Below are 22,988 nucleotides of genomic sequence, written 5' to 3'. Positions count from 1 at the left end.
ATTTGGGGGCAGGAGGGGGAGCATGGAGTGGTGCATGTCCATGGGTTTGTATAGTATCAGGATTACATGTGTGGAGGCAAGGGCAGTTGCATAGCTTGGATCCCAGATGTGTGTGCCAGGATTGTGTGTGTTGTGGGGTTGTGTGGCAGGATTGTGTTTATGGAAGGGTTGTGTAGCAGGGAATGGGGTTGTGTGTGTATCTGTTGGGGTTGTATAGTGAGAATGTGTGTTGGTATGGAGTTGTGTAGTGTGTGAGTGTTGGGGTTATGTAGAGGGAACAGGCTGTGTTAGGGTTGTGTAGTGTATCAGGATTGTATAGAGGGAGTGGGGTGTAGCGTAGTGTGTCGGGGTTGTGCAGAGGAAGCAGGGTGTGTTGGGATTGTGTAGTGTATCGGTGTTGTGTAGAATAGGGTGACCAACTGTCCCGATCTTATAGGGACAGTCCTGATATTTGGGGCTTTGTCTTATATGGGCGCCTATTGTGGGGCATCTCGGGGTCGTGTAGAGGTAACATGGTGCGTCGGGGCCGGGGGCCGGGAAGGGGGAGTGGGATGTGTTTGGGCCGGGAAGGGGGAGTGGGGTGTCTTGGGGTCGTGTAGAGGTAACATGGTGCGTCGGGGGCTGGGAAGGGGCAGCGGGGCCCATTAGGGTCAGGAAAAGATAACACAGCGTGTCAGGGCCAGGAAAGGAGAATGGGGTGCACCAGGGTCGTGTAGCAGGAATGAGGCATGTCGGGGCCATGGAGGGGGAGCAGGGCGTGTCAGGTTCATGTAGAGAATGGGGTGTGTCGGGGTCATGTAGCTTTTCAGGACTGTATAGAGTGGGGTCCTGGTGTGAGGTAGCGGGGGGACCCCTGGGGGCTCGTTGTAGTACTTTATGGGGTCAGGAGCCCTGAGTGCTGTGTTGGTGGACCCAGCGCTAGCTGCAAGGGGAGAGCGCCCCCTGCTGAGGCCCAGCCCTGCTTCCTGCAGTGCCATGGGTCAGAGTCCTCTCCATGGCCGTGTCCAACTCCAGCACTGGCTCGCCCTGGCCCTGCTCAGCCCTCCGTGGGAGCAGTGACTGTGAGGACAGCCGTGCACTCGGGGTGCAGGGCGACGGCTGCATCGGGTGGAAACGGCCAGCTGGGAAATATTCCTTGTTGGTTTAGCTGTGCTGCCCATGAGCAGCAGGACTGACCGCCCCCTCCCAGCCCTGGAGTGCCAGGGGGGATGCTAATGCGCTGGGGCCATGGGCTTTGACCTCCTGGCCTCGGGCAGACATGGAATGAGTTTGAGAAGCCTCAGCCAGCTGGTTCTTGTCACAGAACCGCAGCGCGGTCTGTCTTGGTGCTCTGGGGGGAGAGGGACCTTGGGCAGGGTGTGAAGTCCAGGGCTGGGCTAGCTGGGGGCTGCGTGTCGGGATTGAGGCGTGTGGAATCCGGGACTGGGCTAGCCGGGGGCCAGGTTGGGATTGAGGGGCACCAGCAGAACAGGGCTAGGGATGTTGGCCCCCTTGGGCACACCTGTTACACCTATCCTGCCATTGCCCCTTGCCCAGTACCCCCATGTACAGTGGTCTCCAAACTTTTCAGAGTCACACCCCCCCTTACTGCTGTCCATGCCCCCACTCCTCCTGGAGCTGGGGTTGGGAGTGGGGCTGCAGCTCCCTGGCAGGGGGATGGGACATGGACACGGGTTAGGGGACCGAGGCTGGGGCCAGAGCTGGGGGCGGGGCCAGAGCAGGGCTGGGTGGTCCTCCCTTACCGCCCCCTGTGGGGGCTGGCCTGGGCCCCACCATGCCTCCCCGAATGTTTCTCCGCACAGTTTGGGGACCTCTGCCCTAGTATCTTACATCCACCTGCCCCTCCCTCTGCTTCTCCACCCCCTCCCCATCTGCCACCTTTGCTGATAAATCCCCACCCCCTTAGCCCACCCTCCCCTGTCTCCCCTGAGCGCTGGTGCCCCTCCCCCCTCCTGGCCCAGCTGAGTGGGGGGGGTGACATCATGTCAGGATGAGCTCATCGCTGGTGATTTACCACCACCAGGCTGGTGAGCTCAGTTGTCTTCATTAGGGAGAGGTAGTGAGCAGCTGGTAGGCCAGCCATCCCTCTCCCCGCCCAGCCAACCTGGACCCTGCACATACTCTGACATGGCACCACAGGGAGTGAAGGACAGAGTCCCAGCTGGGGGCACTGCCATAGGGATGTTCACAGCACTGAAGTCCGAGGTGGGAACTGAAAGAACCCTCCTTCCTGGGCGTTTCATCTGACATTTCCATTGGCCAGCAGGGGGCGCTGTAGGGAGCAGGGCAGGTGTGCTGGCTTGGGGGGAAGCTCCCGGGGAGGGCTGGCAGCAGGGAGGGCTAGCAAATAGAAAACAGCTCCCACCTCCAGCTTTGGGGGGGCCGCTGGCGGACAAGGGTGTGTTGGATGGGAGGGAGAGGGGGGATAATCCAACCACTCCAGGTCTTGGCTATTCTGCAGAAAGCTTGTTCCCCTGCCTCAGCCACTGCTCCCCCCACCCCCAAGAAGAGGCTTGATCCCCCCGTGCCCCCCAACCGTGAGACCCAGCCCTTCCTGCAATGCTGAGTCCCCCAGTGTGCCACATATTTTTCACCCCTCCCTTGCTGCCAAGTGCCCCGTACGCCAATCCTCCTTCCATATGCACATTCCCCTTCCCAAAGCGTGGAGGGATTACACTCGCAGTGAGGGGGCTGTGTGTGTGGTGGAGAGGGTACATTGTTGGGGGGCTGTGTGCACTAAGGGGTATATTGGCAGTGGGGGGGGCTGCGTGAGGTGGTCAGGACGGGAGTACATTGGTGGGAGGCTGTGTGTCCTAAGGGGGGTACATTGGTGGTGGGGGGTGCACTGGCAGGGGGCTAAGTGTACTAAGAGGGTTACATTGGCAGTGGGGATGCACTGGCGGAGGGCTGTGTGTACTAAGGGGGGTACATTGGCGGTGGGGATGCACTGGCGGGGAGGGCTGTGTGTACTAAGGGGGGTACATTGGTGGGGGGCTGTGTGTACTGATGGGGGTACATTGGCGGTGGGGGGTATACTGGCGTGGGCTGTGTGTACTAAGGGGGGTACATTGGTGGAGGGCTGTGTGTACTGATGGGGGTACATTGGTGGGGGGCTGTGTGTACTGATGGGGGTACATTGGCGGTGGGGGGTATACTGGCGTGGGCTGTGTGTACTAAGGGGGGTACATTGGTGGAGGGCTGTGTGTACTGATGGGGGTACATTGGTGGTGGGGGGTGTACTGCTGGGGGGCTGTGTGTACTAAAGGGGGTGTCACGGAGTCCCTGGGCGATGCTCTGGAACTGCTCCCCATGAAGCCAGTCAGGACTCTGGGGCAGTCGCCTTCCTGTGAGCAGCCTGTCTTCAGGACACACAGCTCACACAGCTTCCACCTTCCTGGGTCTGACCTCGGAGCATTCAGCATCCTCTGCCCCTCCGTGAGCTTCCCACAGCGAGTCCGCCCAGGCGGGGCTCCTGGGGAAGCCAGAGGGCCCTGCACCCCAACTTCGCAGTCAGACGTGACTCTCAGCCAGCCAGTAAAACAGAGGTTTATTAGACGACAGGAACATGGTCTAAAACAGAGCTTGTAGGTGCAGAGAACAGGACCCCTCAGCTGGGTCCATTTTGGGGGGCAGTGAGCCAGACAACCATGTCTGCCCTTCACTCCATGTCTCCAGCCAGCCCCAAACTGAAACTCCCTCCAGCCCCCCCTCCCCTGGGCTTTGTCCCTTTCCCGGGCCAGGAGGTCACCTGATTCCTTTGTTCTCCAACCCTTTCGCTCTCACCTTGCAGGGGGGAAGGGCCCAGGCCATCAGTGGCCAGGAAACAGGGTGTTGGCCATTGTCTGTGTCCAAACCCCTGCACACACCTGCCCTCTAGGGCTCTGCAATGATCATACACCCTTACCCCACTCCTAGATACTTAAGAACTGCCTAGGGGAAACTGAGGCAGCCCCACACTATTCAGAGGAAACATTAAGAACAGTCCCACTTCGTCACAGGGGGTACATTGGCAGTGGGGGTGCATTGGTGGGGGGCTGTGTGTATTGAGGGGGCTGTGTGTGAGTCGGGTTCACTCTCCTGCCTGCTCCCCCTACCCCGCTCTGGAGACACAGAAGTACCGGCTCTGATCGCCATCGATCCAGCGCTAAATAAATCCTGGGCTCAGCACCCTGCCTCCACACGCAGCCCGTCCAGCCCCCGTCTCTGAGGTCAGTGAGTCTGATCCTTGTCCCCCAGCCCCTCCATTGGGCCCCTATGTCCGGCTTTGTCAGCCCAGCCTGCCCCAGCCCCTGCTGCCCGAGGCCTCTGCCTCCTGGGTGTTTGCACAGCGTCCCCCACAAACACGTCAGGAGGCCGGTGACCTTTGGCAAAGATGGATCAGCAAAGCCAGGGCTGCACTGGAATCCCAGCCCTGCACTGCCTGGACTTTCCCACAGGGGGTGTTGTGGGGAGAGCTCCCAGCTACTCCGGTCCCAGCAGGGGGAGCTGTGGGACACAGCACAGGAGCAGTGTGTGTGTGTGGCTGATCCTGGCCTCTCCAGTGGACAAATTCCCTGGGCAGGGGGGTTGGCTGGAGAGCTAAGCCATCACGCTTGCCCCTGCCTCCACTGGGCCTGTGCTCAGCCCTCCCCTCACTCATCCTCTGGTCCCACAGCCGCCTGTATTTTTATCTCCGTCAGATTTTTCATTAGCCTTGGGCTACGGGGAGAAAAACAGCCTCCCCCCCTTCCCCGGCCACCAACCCCAGTGTACAGTATTTAATTATTTGTCAGTGATACCCCGCAATCTCTAGCTGGGGGAAAAAAGCAAACTGCTCTAGGGAAAACATTGTGCTTGTGTTTGCACGCCTGTGTGTGTGTGCACACCTCTATGTGTGTGCGCATGCTTGTGTGTGTGTGTGTGCATGCACCTGTGTGTGTGTGTACCTTTGTGTCTCTGTATGTGTGGGGTTTGGGGTGGGGTGCAGAAGCTCAGAGCGGGGGAGCAAGGTGTTTGGGGGGAAGACATGATCACTTTGAATGGGGGAAGGGCAGTATGCAGCAGAGGACCCCCATGGGGGGGTCTCTCTCCCCTACAGAGGGGAGGGAAGATCTTAGTTTGGAGGGGCGAGTGGGTAAGTAATCAGGCATTGGGGGTATATTGTGCCTGGACTCAGTCTGTAGGTTGCATCCCAACCTTGCCCAAAAGGCAAAGGGGTGGGGATCCAGAATGGGAAGCAACGAAGATACAGGGGGTCGGTTCTGGTCTCAGGGAGGGGGTGAAGGTCTAGGGGGTGGACTCCAGCCCACGGCTGCTGCTGCTGCTAGGGGTTGGGGGAAGAATTGAAGATGGAGGAGAGCTAGGGAGCGAGAAAGAGATCAGGGAGGAGAGAGGTGCATCTGTAAAGAGATCTCACAAGCTCTCCCTCCCTTTGAAAGCAAGGAGGGCTGGGGGGCGGGGGCGCCTCAGTAATTCAGGAGCCTTGGGGGGGGGGGTGCCAGGTGCAATGAATTAAGGAGCTTGGAAACGCTGTCATTAGATTTCAGAGCGATTCGGTGCTCTGGTCCTCCCCCCTCCCCTCCCTCCGCCGACCCCCCTTCTTCGCTCCCTCCTTCTAGCCGTCCCTCTCCTCTGCAGCACACTCCAGCGAGCGCTGTGCCATTCCACTCGGCTCCCCCCTCTCGCTCTCTCTCTCGGTGCACTGCCTTCGCCTTCATCCTTTTCATTCTTCTCCTTCGCCAGCCCCCCTCCATCTGCAATTCTTACCCCCATCTCTCCTTCGCCGGCCCCCTCCATCGGCAATCCTTCGCCCCAGCCATCGCTTGCCCTGACGCCTCCTCGGCTCCATGTCCCTGCCCTGAATTCAAAGGCTTTTTTCCTCTTCACATCCTTCCCTTGCCTTTTTTCATTTGTTTATTTTCTTCTCTTCCTTCTCCTATCTGTCTCCATCCCTCCATCCTGCCCCCCTTGAAGGATGATGCACAACTCTAATTGAAACCCATCCTTTCCTCATTTATTCAATTTTTTTTTTTTGCACTAGTCCTCTGGCTTTTTTCTCTCATTCCTCTTTCCCCTGGATGTTGGGGACCCTTTGATGCTTCCCCACCCGCCTCGTCCCACTCCCGTCCTCCCCTCCCAGGGGAAGCTGGATGTACAGTGCTGCCGCCGGATACTGAAGGATGGGGACTTCTCTGTGAATCAAGGAGTGTGGAAGTGGAGGTGGGGGAGGAGAGGAGAGGAGTCCTGAGCCGTCTGCCATCCATCCGTGGATCTGACCCCGGAGTTTATTTTTTTACCACTTTGGATTTTTTTTTTGGACGGGGGGGTTAACAATTTTTCATTCCCCCCCCCCTACACACACTTTTCGGTGTTTTTTGCCAGGTGGATTTTTGGTGATTTGGGAGGGGTCTTTCTCCCATCGGTGAGCAAACCCGCGGTATGGACGGCGTCGTGCCTGGGATCTGACACCGTGACTCCCCTGGGGGCCACCTGCCCCTCCCCGGCGCCCTGCGCCATGAGGAGGAGGAGCAGGGGTGGGGGCGCAGGGCAGGGGGCACCATGGGCTGTGCTCGTGGCTGCGGCTCTGGCGGCTCTGGCTGGGCCAGCTGGGGCAGCACGAGTGTCCTCCAGCCTCAGCACCACACACCACGTGCACCACTTCCACAACAAGCACGGCACGGTGCCCATCGCCATCAACCGCACCCCCTTCCTCACCCGTGGCGGCCACGGTAAGTGGGGACCTTCCCCAGCTACCCCCTCTTCCCTTCCAATATCGCCTCTCCCTCCCCAGTGTCCCAACTCCCTCCCCAGCATCTCCTACTGTCCCCCGTATCCACCAGGTACCCCTCCCTCCTCCTCCCCTGGTATCCCCTTCTCCCCCCGTATCCACCAGGTACCCCTCCCTCCTCATCCCTTCCCAGGTATCCCCTACTCCCCCCATATCCACCAGGTACCCCTCCCTCCTCATCCCTTCCCAGGTATCCCCTACTCCCCCCATATCCACCAGGTACCCCTCCCTCCTCATCCCTTCCCAGGTATCCCCTTCTCCCCCCGTATCCACCAGGTACCCCTCCCTCCTCATCCCTTCCCAGGTATCCCCTTCTCCCCCCGTATCCACCAGGTACCCCTCCCTCCTCATCCCTTCCCAGGTATCCCCTACTCCCCCCGTATCCACCAGGTACCCCTCCCTCCTCATCCCTTCCCAGGTATCCCCTACTCCCCCCATATCCACCAGGTACCCCTCCGTCCTCATCCCTTCCCAGGTATCCCCTTCTCCCCCCGTATCCACCAGGTATCTCTGCCTCTCTCTCCCCTCCTCCTCCCCTGGTATCCCCTCTTCCCTTCCAATATCGCCTCTCCCTCCCCAGTGTCCCAACTCCCTCCCCAGCATCTCCTACTGTCCCCCGTATCCACCAGGTACCCCTCCCTCCTCCTCCCCTGGTATCCCCTACTCCCCCCGTATCCACCAGGTACCCCTCCCTCCTCATCCCTTCCCAGGTATCCCCTTCTCCCCCAATATCCACCAGGTACCCCTCCCTCCTCATCCCTTCCCAGGTATCCCCTTCTTCCCCCATATCCACCAGGTACCCCTCCCTCCTCATCCCTTCCCAGGTATTCCCTTCTCCCCCCATATCCACCAGGTACCCCTCCCTCCTCATCCCCTGGTATCCCCTACTCCCCCCATATCCACCAGGTACCCCTCCCTCCTCATCCCTTCCCAGGTATCCCCTTCTCCCCCCATATCCACCAGGTACCCCTCCCTCCTCATCCCTTCCCAGGTATCCCCTTCTCCCCCCATATCCACCAGGTACCCCTCCCTCCTCATCCCTTCCCAGGTATCCCCTACTCCCCCCATATCCACCAGGTACCCCTCCCTCCTCATCCCCTGGTATCCCCTACTCCCCCCATATCCACCAGGTACCCCTCCCTCCTCATCCCTTCCCAGGTATTCCCTTCTCCCCCAATATCCACCTCTCTCTCCCCTCCTCCTCCCCTGGTATCCCCTACTCCCCCAATATCCACCAGGTATTCCCGCCGCCCTCCTCCATCCTCCTCCCCTGGTATACCATAGTCCCCCAATATCCACCAGGTATCTCTGCCTCTCTCTCCCCTCCTCCTCCCCTGGTATCCCCTACTCCCCCAATATCCACCAGGTATCTCTGCCTCTCTCTCCCCTCCTCCTCCCCCGGTATCCCCTACTCCCCCAATATCCACCAGGTATCTCCTCCTCCTTTCCCTCCTCCTCTGGTATCCCCTACTCCCCCAATATCCACCTCTCTCCCCCCTCCTCCTCCCCTGGTATCCCCTACTCCCCCAATATCCACCAGGTATTCCCGCCGCCCTCCTCCATCCTCCTCCCCTGGTATACCATAGTCCCCCAATAACCACCTCTCTCCCCCCTCCTCCTCCCCTGGTATCCCCTACTCCCTCAATATCCAGATATCCCTGCCTCCCTCCCCTCTTCCTTCCTCAGTAGCCCCTCCTTCCCAGTATCCCTTTCTTCCTCCCCTGGTATCCCCTACTCCTCCCCATGTCCACCAGGTACCTCTCATCCCTCTCCTCCTTCCCCCCAGTATCCCCTACTCCTTTACCTAGTCCTTCCTCGATATTCTCTATTCTCCCGCTCATGTGCACCTGATGTGCCCTTCTCCCTCCCCTACTCTTCCCCAGGTATTCCCGCCCCCCGATATTCCATTCTGTCCCCCATATTCTCCAGGTATTGCCTTCTCCCTCCCCTGATCCTTCCTCAGTATCCCCTCCTCCCTCCACAGTATGCCCTCTTCTCCCCATATCCACCAGGTATCCCTCCTCCCTCCCCTGCTCTTCCCCTGGTTATCTACTCTTTCCTTGGTATTCTTTATCCTCTCCCCATAGCCACCTTGTGTGCCCTTCTCCCTCCCCTGTTTCTTCCCCAGTATCTCCTCCTTCCCTGTATCCCCTACTCCCTCCCCCCATACCCACCAGATATCCTTTCCTCTCTCTCCTACTCTTCCCCTGGTATGTCTTCTTCCCTCCCCTGTATTCCCTCTTCTTTCCTCAGTATCCAAGAGTATCCCTTGTTTCCCCAATATCCCCATCTCCCTGTTTTCCTCCTCCTCCTCCTCCATCCCTAGTTTTCCTTCCTCTCTCCCCAGTATCCATATTTCCCCCAATATTCCCTCCTCCCTCCCTGGTATCCTCTCCTTCCCAGATTTCTCATGGTGCCCATTGCTGTCAGTCACATCCCCTTCCTCACTCATAGTGGTCCCAGTAAGTAGGGACCCTTCTCTTCTTCTGGTATCTCCTCCACCCTCCCCTCTGATATCCCTCCTTCCCCTGGTATCCCCCAGTATAGCCTTCTCCCTCCTCCCCATACCATCCTTCCTCCCTTGATATCCCCCAGTATCTCCTCCTTCCGAGCACCCACACAGTGCCCATCGCCGTCAACCATAGGCCCTTCCTCTCCTATGGTGGCCACAGTAAGGGGGAGTTTTCCTTTCTTCCGTTATCCCCTCCTTCCTCCCTCACTGATGTCCTCTTCTTCCCCCTGTATGCTCTTCTGCCTCCTCCACGTACCATCCAACCCCCTGCACAGTGCCCATTGCCATCAACTGCACACCTTTCCTCACCCATGGTATCCATGGCAGAGACTCTTCCTTCCTCTGGTATCCCCTCCTTTTTCCCCTGCACCCCATAACCTTCCCTGGTATTCTCTCTGGTATTTCCCTCCTTCTTCCCCCCCGCCATAACCTTCCCTGGTATCCCTTCCTGTATCCCTTCCTCCTTTTCCCCCCATAATCTTCCCTGGTATCCTCTCCGGTATCCCCTCTGTCCCCACCCCTCCATAACCTTCTTTGGTATCCCCTCCTTTCTATCTCCTGCACATTGCCCATAACCCTCGGACACATACCCTTCTTCACCCATGGCAGCCATGGTAGGTGAGGACCCCTCCTCCCTGGTATCCCCTCTGCTATCCACTTCCTCCGCCCTTGTTGGTATCCCCTCCTCCCCCACACAGCATCCTCTGCCATCCACCACACACCTTTCCTCACCTGCAGTGGGCATGGTAATTGAGCAGCTCCCTTCCTCCATGGTATCCCTCCTTCCTCCTCCCACACATAGTGCCTCTTGCCATTTACCACACTCCCTTCCTTACCTGCAGCACGCAAAGTAGGTGAGGCCCCCTCACCTACTGGTATCCCTCCCTCCTTCCCCATATGGTATGCAATCCTGCTCCTCATGGTCTCTCTCCTCAGTATCCCCACCTCCCCTCTTCCCTCCCTGTGTCCCCTCTCTCCCTCTTCCCCTCACAGTGCATTCCTCTTCCTAGTATCCCCTCCCATCTTGGTATCCCCTTCCTCCCCTCCCCTCCCTCCACTCAAGATACCTCCCTCCCTCTGCCCCCATCGGATCTCCTCTTCCTCACCCTCCCCTCACAGTGCATCCCCCAGTATCCGACCCTCTTTCCCCTCCCAGTATCTCCTCCTCCCTTCTCCCCAGTGGCTCCATCTCCCCATGTATCTCTCCAGTCCTTCCTGTCATTGATGAATCCTGCTCCCCTCCCCTAGTGTTCCTTCCCTCTTCTGATCTCACCCTTCTCCTCCACTCCTGGAATTCCACACACACCCCATATCCCTCCTCCCTCCCATCCCTGTTCCCAACCCCCCACTGGTTTCAGGAAGGGCAGGGGAGGGACCCCAGCCAGGCATTGCTGGTCATCTGGAGTGTCATGAAGAGAGCTTCTTGTACCTGGTCAACTTTTCAGCTCATCCCTGCCCTGCTGGCATTGCCAGCTGAGCCCTAGCAAACTTGTATCACAGGTTAGGTGTGGGTCTTGGGGTCAATGCATCCCCTCTGGTCTGTATAGCTGAGTCCTGGCAAACCTGTCTCAGATTTTGAGGGTGGAGAGCTGTATTGTGGGTTCCTTGGCACTTTTGCTGAGCCCTGAAAAATGTGTGTTATGGGTGAGGGGGTGGGAACGGCGGGGAGGGTCCTGTTGTCAATGCATCCCCTTTGGTCTGTTCCATACCTGAGCCCCGGCAAACTCGTGTTGTGGGTAGGGGGAGGAAAGCGGGGAGGGCCCTGCCATCAATGTGTCATCTGTACTGGGTGCCCTAGCTGAGCCTGGCACACTCATCTCAGATCTCAAACGGGTGGGGGCACTGATGGCTGCTGCACTGACCCTGAACAAACTCCGCTCATGTGTCCAGGGGTCTCTATGCCCCACATGGTGCTAGTTGCCTGCCTGAACGCTCATGCACTTGGAATGTGGATTGGGGTTGGGGGAACCCCCTGCTCTTCCTGGCCAGTATCCCTCCCACACATTAGCATCCATTTCAGCCCCACTCACCATCAGCTGAGCCGTTGCAAACTCCTCTCATTCCCCTCTGCCCCCAAAGCATCCATCCCCCAGGGCAATTGTTCCTTCCCCTGAGCACGATTCCGCCCATTCCCAGGGCAGTGCCCCCAAACCTTAGCACTCTCTGAGCAAGTGAGCTGAAGCATGGGTTTGTGGGGGGTTGTGCCAGCTGTGCCCGGCCCCACTCTGGCTGTGGGGAGAGGGGGAGTGTGTGGGCAGAGGGGGTAAGTGCTGGGGTCAGGTGTGGGGATGGGGGGCATGTGAGGGGAGCACTGGGCAGGGGGGAATGGGGGGAGCGCTGGAGTCAGGTGTGGGGATGGGGTTGAGGGAAGCACTGGAGGGGGTGTGTGGGGAGTGCTGGAGTCACGTTTGGGGGTGAGGGGAGCACTGGGGGGGAGTATGGGGGAGCGCTGGAGTCAGGTGTGGGGATGGGGGGTGAGTGTTAGGGGAGCATGGGGGAGGGAGGAGTGTGGGGGAGCGCTGGGGGAGTGAAATGAGTCTTGGGGGTGGAAGCACTAGCTGCCTTTTCCAAACACAATCCCCCCAATCATGCAACACCCTGTCAGCTATCTAGCCCCTGCCCCACATGTGTGGGGATGGGATGGTCCCAGGTGACAGAGTGAGACATTGATGCTTGGAGGGCAGCATTACACTCAGGGCGAATTCCCCCCCCCCATCACTCCTTCCTGCTTTGGGGATCAGAGAGGGCTCCGAAGAGCTAACTCACACCCACCGGCGGGGGGATAGGTATCAATAACTCCATTGTACAGAGGAAGAAACTGAGGCACAGAGAGTGGAAGGGACTTGCCCTACTAGATCCAGGGATAGAACCCAGTCCCGCCTCCTCTGACCCACCTGATCTCACCCCCCTCCCAGAGCTGGGGATAGAACCCAGGAGTCCTGGCTCCCATCCCCACCACTAAAACACTTCCTGTTGGTTGCTGGACCCCCCCATCCTTGACCCCCTGGATCCCTAGAAGCTGGTGTGTGCTCACAGCTGATGGGGGGTGGGTACTGGTGAGGGGGGGCTGTGCCATTGGGGGAAGGGGTAGGTTCCCCTAGTCTCTGGGAATGGATTATGTGGTTTCTTTAGTGCTTGGCTTTACATCCTGTTGAAGATGGTGGGGTGGGGGGGCATGGAGATGAAGGAAGGGATGAAAAAGAGACCAGCTTGGGAGGGGGGGCTGCCTGTCGTGGTAAGTAGGTAGCTCTCCCCGCCTTGCACAATATGTAACACCTGGGCTGCCCAGCTGGCTAATTGGTGCTTGGTGGCTGCTGGGAGCACTGAACCCCCACCCCTGCCCACGGATAGCCTGTGGAGAGTGGGGCATCGGGTTAGGACCACCCACATAGGGGTGTCCTGCCAGCATCCCCCCAGATCCCCACACACCTGGCCTTCTCCATCATGTCCAGAGGGCCCCACTTCCTGCCTCTCTGATTACTGCAGTCAGTTCCCCCTGTCCAGGCGGCAGGATTATCTCCTATGTGAGGAGGGGAAAGGAGTGGGGTCTGGTGGACAGGATTGGGGCTAGGGGGGCCAAGACTCCAGGGTTCTATCCCCTGGTCCTGGCCGTTTCAGTGTTGCTATTATTCCAGTCTCTGTCCATCTTGAGCCAGGCCCCTACCCCTGTTAGCTAATGAGCCAGGCCTGGGCCTAGGCCTAGTGATGAGCTCAACTTGGATTAGCCAGGTCAGCAGGGTGTGTGTGCTCAGGACCCAGACAGCCCCACCATGACCTGACTGTACAAGGGGTCCTCCAGTCCCCCCTGGGCATGGGCTCGATGTGAGCAGTGGGTAACTGCTCTGACCTAGTGTGAAAGGAGGTGCTCTTGTGGGGGGCTTCCAGCCTGCCCATGGTGGCTCTTCCTCTAGCATCTCTTTGGAGGAAACAGCTCCCACTCTTAGCTGCCCCTGACAGTGTGGGTGCCCCCATGCTGCCAGCATCTCTGCCTGGCTGGGAGTGAAAGGCCTGGGCAGGTCTCTGCAGAGCCAAGGGGGATTCAGTTACTCAGGAAGACAGTGCTTGGCAGTGGATTTTGCCTGCAGCTTTGCTTGCCCCCTTAGCCCCCCTCCCCCTCCACAGCTGCAGTTGTGGCCAAGTGAAGCAGGGGGGCTCTGAGCATGGGGATCTGCAGCCGAGGTCTGCTCTCTCTCCCTTGGCTGCCAGCGGTGCTGGAGCTGCTGGCCCTGGTGCTGAAAGGGCCTGAGAGCCTGACCAGGTGGGAGTCTGTGCTAAGCAGCCTGGGGCCTTGTTCGGGGCTTGGATGGGAGACCCCCCCCCCAGCACTCTCCCAGGTGGGTCAGTGCTGAGGTGAAGGGAGGGAGGGATGGAGGGGGTGCTGTCCGCTCAGAGTCAGTTCTGACCCCAGTGCCCCAGCATGGCACTAGGGGGTGAGGCAGCTCACTAGGGGGAAGTCTCCTCTAGGCCAGTGCTGGCCCCAGCATGGGGGGGCGCTGTGCTGCAAGGAGGTGTGTCTAACCTGTCGGGTTTGTGCTCGGTTCCTTGGCTCATCCAGGCCGTGGGAGGTGAGTGTGGGATTAAGATCATCTCCCCCCAATATAGCCTTCAGACCCATGACACCTTGCCAGCTGTGCATGATTAATGGCATGGAGCAACCCCTCCCCTCACCTTATGGGGGCCTTGTGGGGTGTGCAGGACAGGTGCTGCCCCTCCTCCCATTCCACTATCTCTGCAAGGATTTCTCTCTCTCCTTTCTCTTTTTCCCTTCCCTCTCTCTGTCACTCCTTTGTCTCCATCTCTCTCTTCCCCTTTTCTTCTGCCCTTTTCTCTTACCTCACTTTCACATTCTTCTTTCTTCGCTGCCTCCCTTTCTCTGCCATTTTCCTTCCCCTCCCCCAGTCCCTCTTCTCCGTCCCACCTTGGCTTCCTTCTTTGTCTCCTTCTCCTCTTGTTCTCCTTCTTCCTTTCATTCCCTCCCCTTCTCTCCCTTCCCCTCCCCCCACCTTGCCTCCTCTCCTCCATTTCCACCTCCCCGCTCTCTCCTGTCCTCTCACTCTTTCATTCCTCATCTACTTTCCCCATAATGCAGATGTGGGATCCCCAGACCCCTCTTGCCCCAAGATGGAGACAGAGGGAGGCGAGGATCTCCTTGGCCATGCCAACGTGCCCCTCTCCCTTGTCTGCTCTTCTGTCATTAAGCTCTGGCAGAGCAGCCCCTCGAATTCCCCCAGCGAGCAGGCAGATGCTGAGCCTGCAGTATCCAGCAGGGAGAGCAGGGGGAGGCAGGGTTTGCAGGCGCACATCAAAGCAAGGACAGATTCCTCCCCGGTGGGGGACAGGGAACTTTGGTTTGTCCGTCCTGGCTCACTGGACACGCACAGAATCCAAGGGACAGAGGCCCTGACAGCTGGCTGGGGACACAATCCTGGAAAGCATGACCCTGCTGCCTTGGGGTATGGTGGGGGTATGACACAGGAGGGAATAGGGGAAAGTACTGCAAATCTGTGGGGTGTGTGGGGGGACACAGGAGGGAATGAGGGAATGTACTGCAAGTCTAGGAGGTGGAGGATCTGAGAGTCAGGACTCCTGGTTCTGTCCCTGGCTCTACGAGGGGAGTGGGGACTAGTGGGAGCCAGGATTCCTGGGTTCTATTCCAATTCTGGGAGGGGTCTCTAGTGGTTACAGCAGGAGGCCAGGCTCATTAGTGGGTAGGATCTGGGTGTCTGCTCCATCCTTGGCAGGACAGTTGCCCTGCTTTCCATCCCTCTGGCAAACAGTTGGTGGCCTCCCTGAATTCCCAGCCAGCAGGCGATTTATGGCATTAAACCGCTCGTTAATTATTACTCAAGCATGCAGTTTAATATGCTAATCAACACAGCCCCGGCTCGGGCCCATGGTTATGGCACCGTGACACTATTTACGGTATGTCCTGCTCCAGGTTACAGAAGCCCAACGATTTATGGGCCTCACGCACAGATGGCTTTATTAATTAATTGCTGCTCCCCACGTGGCTCGCTGTGGCTCATGGAGGCCAGGGTCACTGTCCAGAGCCCCAGCTAACCTGAGACCCTCACAGGCCCTGCATCCCACAGAGCTAGTGAGCGTGCAGCTCCATGGGGCCCAATATGCCATGGGCTTTGTACTTCTCCATCGACCTCCATCATCTACCTGCTATCTATCTCCAGCCAAAGGCCAGCTTCTGTTCTACTTCTGAGATGCCCATCACTGTGGAGCTGAGCCCAGCTCCAGACTTGGTAACCATTGAAGAGTCTATAAGCCCCTGGGAAGGAAGTTGTAGCTACAGAGCTGTGAAAAGAGCCTCTGAGTCCTGGGCCCCAGCTCTAGGCACTAAACCCACTGCCCTCCCACAGCTGGGGCTAGAACCCAGGAGTCCTGACTCCCAGCTCTAGATACTAGACCCACTGCCCTTCCACAGCAGGGGATAGACTCATGACTCCCAGCACAGCCTCTGCTAGCTGGCCTGGCTTAGTGAGATGCCAGGTGTTGGCACTGGTGTAATTGAATCCAGGCTTCAGGGCACTGGGGGATCATCTCCAGCACTCAGAAAGGAGCCTTGCCCCCTCCCGTGTGGTGTTTCCCAGGGATCCGAAAATTAAGCATTCTTTCTCAGAAGCACCCATATTGACGTCTGCTGACAGGGAGGATGCCAGGCTGGATGGGCCTCTGGGGCTGACCTGGGGAGGTGGGGGCAGGGGATACCAGGCTGGATGGGCCCCTGGGGCTGATGCGTTGGGGCATTGGGAGATGCCATGAGATGTTGCCCTAAAGTCAGTAATTTCGTAGCTGCAACTGCAATCCCAGAGTAGCACTGGGGGGGAGGGAGGGAAGGGGCAGAGGGAGGGTGGATCTGTGCACCGAATCTCTCTGGCGTGAAGGGAGAGCACTCTGTAATTCATGAAGTATGACACGGGGAGCGCGTGCGTTTCCGATAGACACAGCGCAATTGAATTCTGGGGCCGAGCGAAAGTGATTTCCCTGGGAATTGGGGCGGGGGGGAGATGAACAGAGAGAGCGAGCGTCAGCTTCGTCCGACTGGCTGCAATACACGGGAGGGGAATTTATTAGGCTGCTCTTCCCAGCCTTATGAGGCGTAAATACAGTTTGTTGTAAAGAGCTGTTTGTTTGAGAGCTGAACTCTCTTGGGTGAGAGGATCCATAAGGGGGCACACGCGTGTGTGTGCACGTGTGTGTGTGTGCATGTGCAACAGGCCCGGGCTTGTGACAGAGGGCATTCTACAGAGAAGGGCACAGGGGCCTCTGGGACCCACCCCCAAGGCAGGGGACTGGCTGGCTCAGGGGGTGGGGGACAGGAGCTGGGGCCTTTGGCCCCTAGTCCAGCCTCAAGGGACTGGGTGCGAGGTGCAGTGTTTCACCCCAATGGCTGGAGGTGGCATTGGAACAGTTTGTATAGCGGGGGCACTGAGCCATTAAACAAAACTGCAAACCCTGGATATAATGGAACCCACTTCAAGCCAGGGGGTGCAGCAGCCCCCTCAGCACCCCTAGTTCCAGCACCTCTGGGAAGCGGTGTCTGTGTTTGTGTGCTCCATGTTTCTGGTTCCCCTGCAGCCACTCTGACCAGCACAGGGGTTACTGGGCAGGGACATGAGAGCTGGGGTCAGGAAGAAAGGCCTGCCTCCAGCCAGGGATTGTCCTGTGCTGGGGGGTGGGAGGGTGTTCCGTCTCCAGGCTATGTTAGCACTGAGCGGAGAGGGGATCCCAGGCTGGATGGCTGAGCTGGAGGGGTGGTGGGGAAGAGGGTGGCCAGGCTGGATGGGCCCATAGGTCTGAGCTGGGGAGGGGGGGAGGAGGGCAGAAGGGATCCCAGCTGGATGGGCCCATTGGCTGCATTGCGTCTGTAATACGGGTAGCAGGAGGGTGAGTGTTGAACACCCCCTCCTGTGCAGCCCTTGCAGCCATTGTCCCTCAGGTGGGAAGCTGCAGCATGCAAGGGGTTAAACCCCCCTTCTCATCTGGAGGGCAGGCATCCTTCTCACGGAGGGCAGGCATCCGGCTGGTGGAGGGAGGGCACTGGGTATTAGGGTTGCCATGGAAACGGCAGAGATTCAGGAGTACTGCAGTGATGGGAGCTCTGGGGCTCATTAGTGGCCTCCCTCCCCTCTAGCTCAGAAGGGCAGAGAGAGAGACATGGCTGCGGGGGCCCAGAGACAGGTGGTCCTGGTGGCCGGAGAATCCGGGGGGCTACGGAGAGCAGCGATCTCAGGGGTGGGAGGCTCTGGGAGCCTGTGGGGAGGGGAGATCTTGGTGGCTCAGGGAGCCTGGGGAGGCGGGAGCCCCAGTGTTTGTGGGGCCCAAGTAAGGAGCAGTGAGGAGGAGCCCAGTGGTTTGGGGATGGCTCGTGGGTGGGGGGGGAGTGGCTGAGTGTCCATTGTGGGCCTAGGTTCTGGGATGGTGGGGAGCTTGGTGGCTGCAGGTGTCTGTGAGGTATGGGGATTGCAGTAGGGGGGTCCATGGGGACCCAATGAGGGAGCAGGAGGGGACCCAGTGGCTGGGGGGAATCATGGGGAGGGAGCAGTGTGTGGGGAGTCCATGGTGAGCCTGGAAGTTGAGGGGGCAGAGTCTGGGGGCTGGTAGTGGGGGCTGTGGGGGGGCAGTGACTGAGGGGACTGGGGTGGGAGCAGTGGCTGGGGAGGCCTGGGGGGACAGTGATGGGGGGGCTGGTAGCTGGGGCTGTGGGGACAGTGGCTGGGGAGGCCTGGGGGCACAGTGATGGGGAGGCTGGTAGCTGGGGTTGTAGGGGGCAGTGGCTGGGGAGGCCTGGGAGCAGAGGCTGGTGGGGCTGGTAGCTGGGGCTGGGGACAGACAGCAGAGTTGTGGGTTTGAGAGCAGAGACCCAATTATTGTGCTCCAAGTGCACAGGCTGGTTTTCGGGGCAGGAGGGGGCGTGGGCTGAAAAGCGGGAGAGAGGAAGGGTTGGGCGGCAGAGGCTATGTGGGACATTTGTTCCCAGGAGATGACCCCCAGCAGACTGGGATGCTGGGAGGGCAGGTGGAGATGCCCCCCAACATGGGGCTAGAGAGAGGTGCAGTCTCTGCCCCCCTCCACATATGGCGGCAGCAGTTATTCTGAGCAGGACTAGACTAATGAGACCTAATGTCCTTGTGCTGCCTCTAATGGGTCATTTCCCAGACAATTAGCTGCAGTGGAGGCTGGAGCTGGCCTGGAATCCCTGGGCATGTGGGTCCCCCCCACCTCGCCTTGGCTGCTGGCCTCCCCTTGGAGAGCCCACAAATGGATCGCAGCCCCCCACAGCTCGCTCCAACCGCAGCCCTGCTGGGGCCGTATGGCATCTGTTTATCTCTCCATCCAGCCCCAGCCACACACCCTGTAGCCAATCACCCCAGGCCGAACCTGCCCCCAGCCCCTCAGGCCAGATTCTAGGCTGCATTTTCCAGACCCTGTCCCCCAGTGTACATTAAATGGATGTGATGTCGCCTGTAGACAAAGTATTATGGGAACCTCCTGGCTAGCAACTGGGGAGCCCCCCTCAAACACAAGGTGTCTTTTTCACAGTGTTTGCAGGGCAGCAGATAACTGCAGTGCCAGGTACTCAGGGTCAGGTCCCTGCAAGGACTGTCATGGGGCTTTGGTATGTGTGAGCTTATCATGGGTGTGCATGTGTGTGCTATACCATGAGTGTGTGTGTGTGTGATAGTTCCTATGTGTGTTACACCCTGTGTCTGTGATGTGTGCGCTACACCCTCTGTGTGTGTGTGTGTGTGTGTTACTCTGTGTACGTGTGATAGTGCGTGTGTGTGCTACACCAGGTGTGTGCGTGCCTGGAGGGGCTAGTACTTTGTGTGTGCATTGTTATGCACCTGTGGGGGTTGGCCTGGTGCATGCGTGTGTGTCTGCCTTTCTCTTTCACACGCGCACTAGCTTCCCTGGCCATTTGCACACCCACCCTGTCCACATGCTGCCCTGCCTTGCTCTCAGCATATGGATCCTGCACTAGCTCTTCCTCCCTTTCACACAGAGAGTGAATGGATGGGGGGTGGGATTAGGGGCTGACCAGCTGGCCCCACCGGGGAGAGATATGAGCCCGGAGTGCCTGCCACTTCTATTGACATTTCCAGCACAAACGCCTCTCTAAGCCAGGTAATTACAGGAGGGATATTAGGTGCTTTTGCTTAGGCCTGTGATTTGCAAGGGAAATGAGATGCGCTGCAGGCTTTGCCCAAGCAGCTGTGCTCCGCAGGGATCAAAGGTGGGCTGGGGGCAGGGCTGAGCTGTTCCAGGGAGGGGGAAGCTGTGCAGCTGGGGGAGCTGCAGCCAGCTGGGGGTGTCTCATGGCCCCAGCACAGCCGCCTGTCTGCACAAGGGGATGAAATGGAGTGCGGGTCTAGAGTCTTCCAAGGCTTTGGCTTCGCACAGTGAAACAACTGGAGCAGAAAGGATTGGTTGGCTGGCTGCACCGCTTCCCTGGAGCCAAGGAGCCACGAGCTCCCTGTACTGAACTCAGCCCTTGCGAGAGCCCTGATCCTGCCTGGGGGACACAACTACGTCCCCCACTGTAGACCTGGCGCAGAGGCAACGGCATTCTCCTGCTATAGACCTACTCGTGGGTGGGAGACAACCGCTTGTCCCTGTCTCCCTGCAAGAGACCTGCTCGTGGTGTGGGGAGAAAACTGCCTGTCCCCCCACCCGCTATAGACCTGCTTATGGTGTGGGGAGACAGCCGTCTGTCCCCCCCACTATAGACCTGCTCGTGGTGTGGGGAGACAAGCTCCTGTCCTCCCACCCCTGCTATATACCTGCTCGTGGTGTGGGAAGACAACCACCGGTCCGCCCTCCCCCCCCCGCTATAGACCTGCTCGCGTGGTGTGGGGAGACAGCCGCCTGTCGCCCTCCCCCGGCTATAGACCTGCTCTTTGCGTGGGGAGACAACTGCCTGTCCCCCGCTGCTATAGGCCTGTTTGTGGTGTGGGGAGACAGCCGCCTGTCTCCCACCCCCACTATAGACCTGCTCGCGCTGTGGGGAGACAGCTGCTGGTCCCCCCTTTCTATAGACCTGCTCGTGGTGTCGGGATACAGCTGCCTGTCCGTCCCCCCGTTATAGACCTGCTCTTTGTGTGGGGAGGCAACCGCCCGTCCCCTGCTGCTATAGACCTGTTTGTGGTGTGGGGAGACAGCTGCCTGTCTCCCCCCCCCCCCGCTATAGACCTGCTCGCGCTGTGGGGAGACAGCTGCCGGTCCCCCCTTTCTATAGACCTGCTCGTGGTGTGGGGAGACAAGCGCCTGTGTCCCACCGCTATAGACCTGCTCGTGGTGTCGGGATACAGCTGCCTGTCCGTCCCCCCCCCGTTATAGACCTGCTCTTTGTGTGGGGAGGCAACCGCCGGTCCCCCGCCGCTATAGACCTGCTCGTGGTGTGGGGAGACAGCCACCGGTCCTCCTCCCCCCACTATAGACCTGCTCATAGTGTGGGGAGACAGCCGCCAGTCCCCCCCGTCCGCTATAGACCTGCTCGTGGTGTGGAGAGACAACCGCTGGTCGGCCCTCACTATAGACCTGTTTGTAGTGTGGGGAGACAACCACCTGTCACGCCCCCCGCTATAGACCTGCTCGTGGTGTGGGGAGACAACCGCCTGTCTCCCCCACCCGTTATAGACCTGCTCGTCATGTGAGGAGACAACCGCCGGTTGCCCCTAGCTATAGACCTGCTCGTGGTGTGGGGAGACAGCTGCCGGTCCCCCCTTTCTATAGACCTGCTCGTGGTGTGGGGAGACAAGCGCCTGTGCCCCACCGCTATAGACCTGCTCGTGGTGTCGGGATACAGCTGCCTGTCCGTCCCCCCCGTTATAGACCTGCTCTTTGTGTGGGGAGGCTGCTCTTTGTGTGGGGAGGCAACCGCCGGTCCCCCGCCGCTATAGACCTGCTCGTGGTGTGGGGAGACAGCCACCGGTCCTCCCCCCACTATAGACCTGCTCATAGTGTGGGGAGACAGCCGCCAGTCCCCCCTTGTCCGCTATAGACCTGCTCGTGGTGTGGGGTTACAGCCACCAGTCCTCATCCTCCCCCCGCCCCCCCCCCCGCCGCTATAGACCTGCTCGTGGTGTGGAGAGACAACCGCTGGTCGGCCCTCACTATAGACCTGTTTGTAGTGTGGGGAGACAACTACCTGTCACGCCCCCCGCTATAGACCTGCTCGTGGTGTGGGGAGACAGCCACAAGCGCCTGTCCCCTCACCCCTGCTATATACCTGCTCGTGGTGTGGGGAGACAGCCACCAGTCCTCGTCCTCTCCCCCCCCCCCGCCCACTATAGACCTGCTCGTGGTGTGGGGAGACAGCCGCCTGTTCCCCCCCAGCTATAGACCTGCTCGTGCTGTGGGGAGACAACCGCCGGTCCCCCCTTGCTATAGACCTGCTTATGGTGTGGGGAGACAGCCGCCTGTCCCCCGCCGCTATAGACCTGGTCGTGGTGTGGGGAGACAGCCGCCTGTCCCCCGCCGCTATAGACCTGCTCGTGGTGTGGGGAGACAACCGCCTGTCCCCCACCGCTATGGACCTGCTTGTGGTGTGGGGAGACAACCGTCGGTCCCCCCGCCCCACTATAGACCTGCTCATGGTGTGGGGAGACAGCCGCCGGTCCTCATCCTCCCCCCCCACACCCACTATAGACCTGCTCGTGGTGTGGGGAGACAACCGCCTGTCCCCCCCGCTATAGACCTGCTCGTGGTGTGGGGAGGCAACCACCTGTCGCCCCTCTCCCCACCCCCCCCCGGCTATAGACCTGCTTGTTGTGTGGGGAGACAGCCGCTTGTCCCCCCTCGCTATAGACCTGCTTGTGGTGTGGGGAGACAACCGCCTGTCTCCCCTACTATAGACCTGCTCTTTGTGTGGGGAGACAACCGCCTGTCTCCTGCTGCTATAGACCTGTTTGTGGTGTGGGGAGACAGCCGCCTGTCCCCCTCCCCGCTATAGACCTGCTCGTGGTGTGGGGAGACAACCGCCTGTCCCCCCCCACCCATTATAGACCTGCTCGTGGTGTGGGGAGACAACCGCTGGTCCCCCCACCCGCCCGTTATAGACCTGCTCGTGGTGTGGGTAGACAACCCCCGTCCCCCGCTCCTATAGACCTGCTCGTGGTGTGGGGAGAGAACCCCCTGTCCCCCCAGCTATAGACCTGCTCGTGGTGTGGGGAGACAGCCGCCTGTCCCGTCCCCCCCACTATAGACCTGCTTGTGCTGTGGGGAGACAGCTGCCGGTCCCCCCACCCGCCCGTTATAGACCTGCTCGTGGTGTGGGTAGACAACCCCCTGTCCCCTGCTGCTATAGACCTGCTCGTGGTGTGGGGTGACAACCACATCCCATCCCCTGCTATAGACCTGATCCCGGCTCGGGGACACAACCATGTCCCCCAGAGCCAGAGACATGATGGTGGCACAGGAACATCCGCACACTGTAGCCCTGATCCTGGCACAGGACTACCATCATATTCCCCTGCTATAGTCTGACCCCTGAGCCAACCTTTCCGTTGTGTCTCTCCATTCTCCAGCCCTCCTCCTGCCCACATCTCCCCTGGCGCTCTCGGCACTGCGCAGGCTGGGCCCTGGTTCTGATTCGTGCCCCCTAAGCCATCTCTGGCGGCTTTGATCAGTGATTCCTGTGCCGGGCGGGGTGCGGGGAGCAGGACTTTTCACTGCCAAGGACACCTCACTAGGCCC

At 59.4% G+C, this 22,988-nt stretch overlaps 1 protein-coding gene across 20 annotated transcripts in view; it reads left to right on the top strand.

Moving 5' to 3' along the window:
- NRXN2 (neurexin 2) overlaps positions 1-22,988 on the top strand; it is a 249,736-nt gene that overhangs the window by 135,485 nt on the left and 91,263 nt on the right. The window contains exon 1 of one of the 20 annotated variants that reach the window (XM_084633521.1): positions 5,743-6,707. The exons of 17 other annotated variants lie outside the window; for them this stretch is intronic. In XM_084633521.1, coding sequence (XP_084489647.1) covers positions 6,494-6,707 — 214 coding nt within the window. In that variant the 5' untranslated portion in view covers positions 5,743-6,493. Of the gene's footprint in view, positions 1-5,742; positions 6,708-22,988 lie in introns of those variants that run through there. 2 more of the 20 variants (XM_084633522.1, XM_084633524.1) reach the window with 2 other exon arrangements.

Source organism: Lepidochelys olivacea, assembly GCF_965140295.1.
Source record: "Lepidochelys olivacea isolate rLepOli2 genome assembly, chromosome: 7".
In the NCBI taxonomy this organism is placed as follows: domain Eukaryota; kingdom Metazoa; phylum Chordata; order Testudines; family Cheloniidae; genus Lepidochelys; species Lepidochelys olivacea.
Note: the sequence above shows the minus strand (reverse complement) of the source record. Positions and strands in the feature narration are given on the sequence as shown.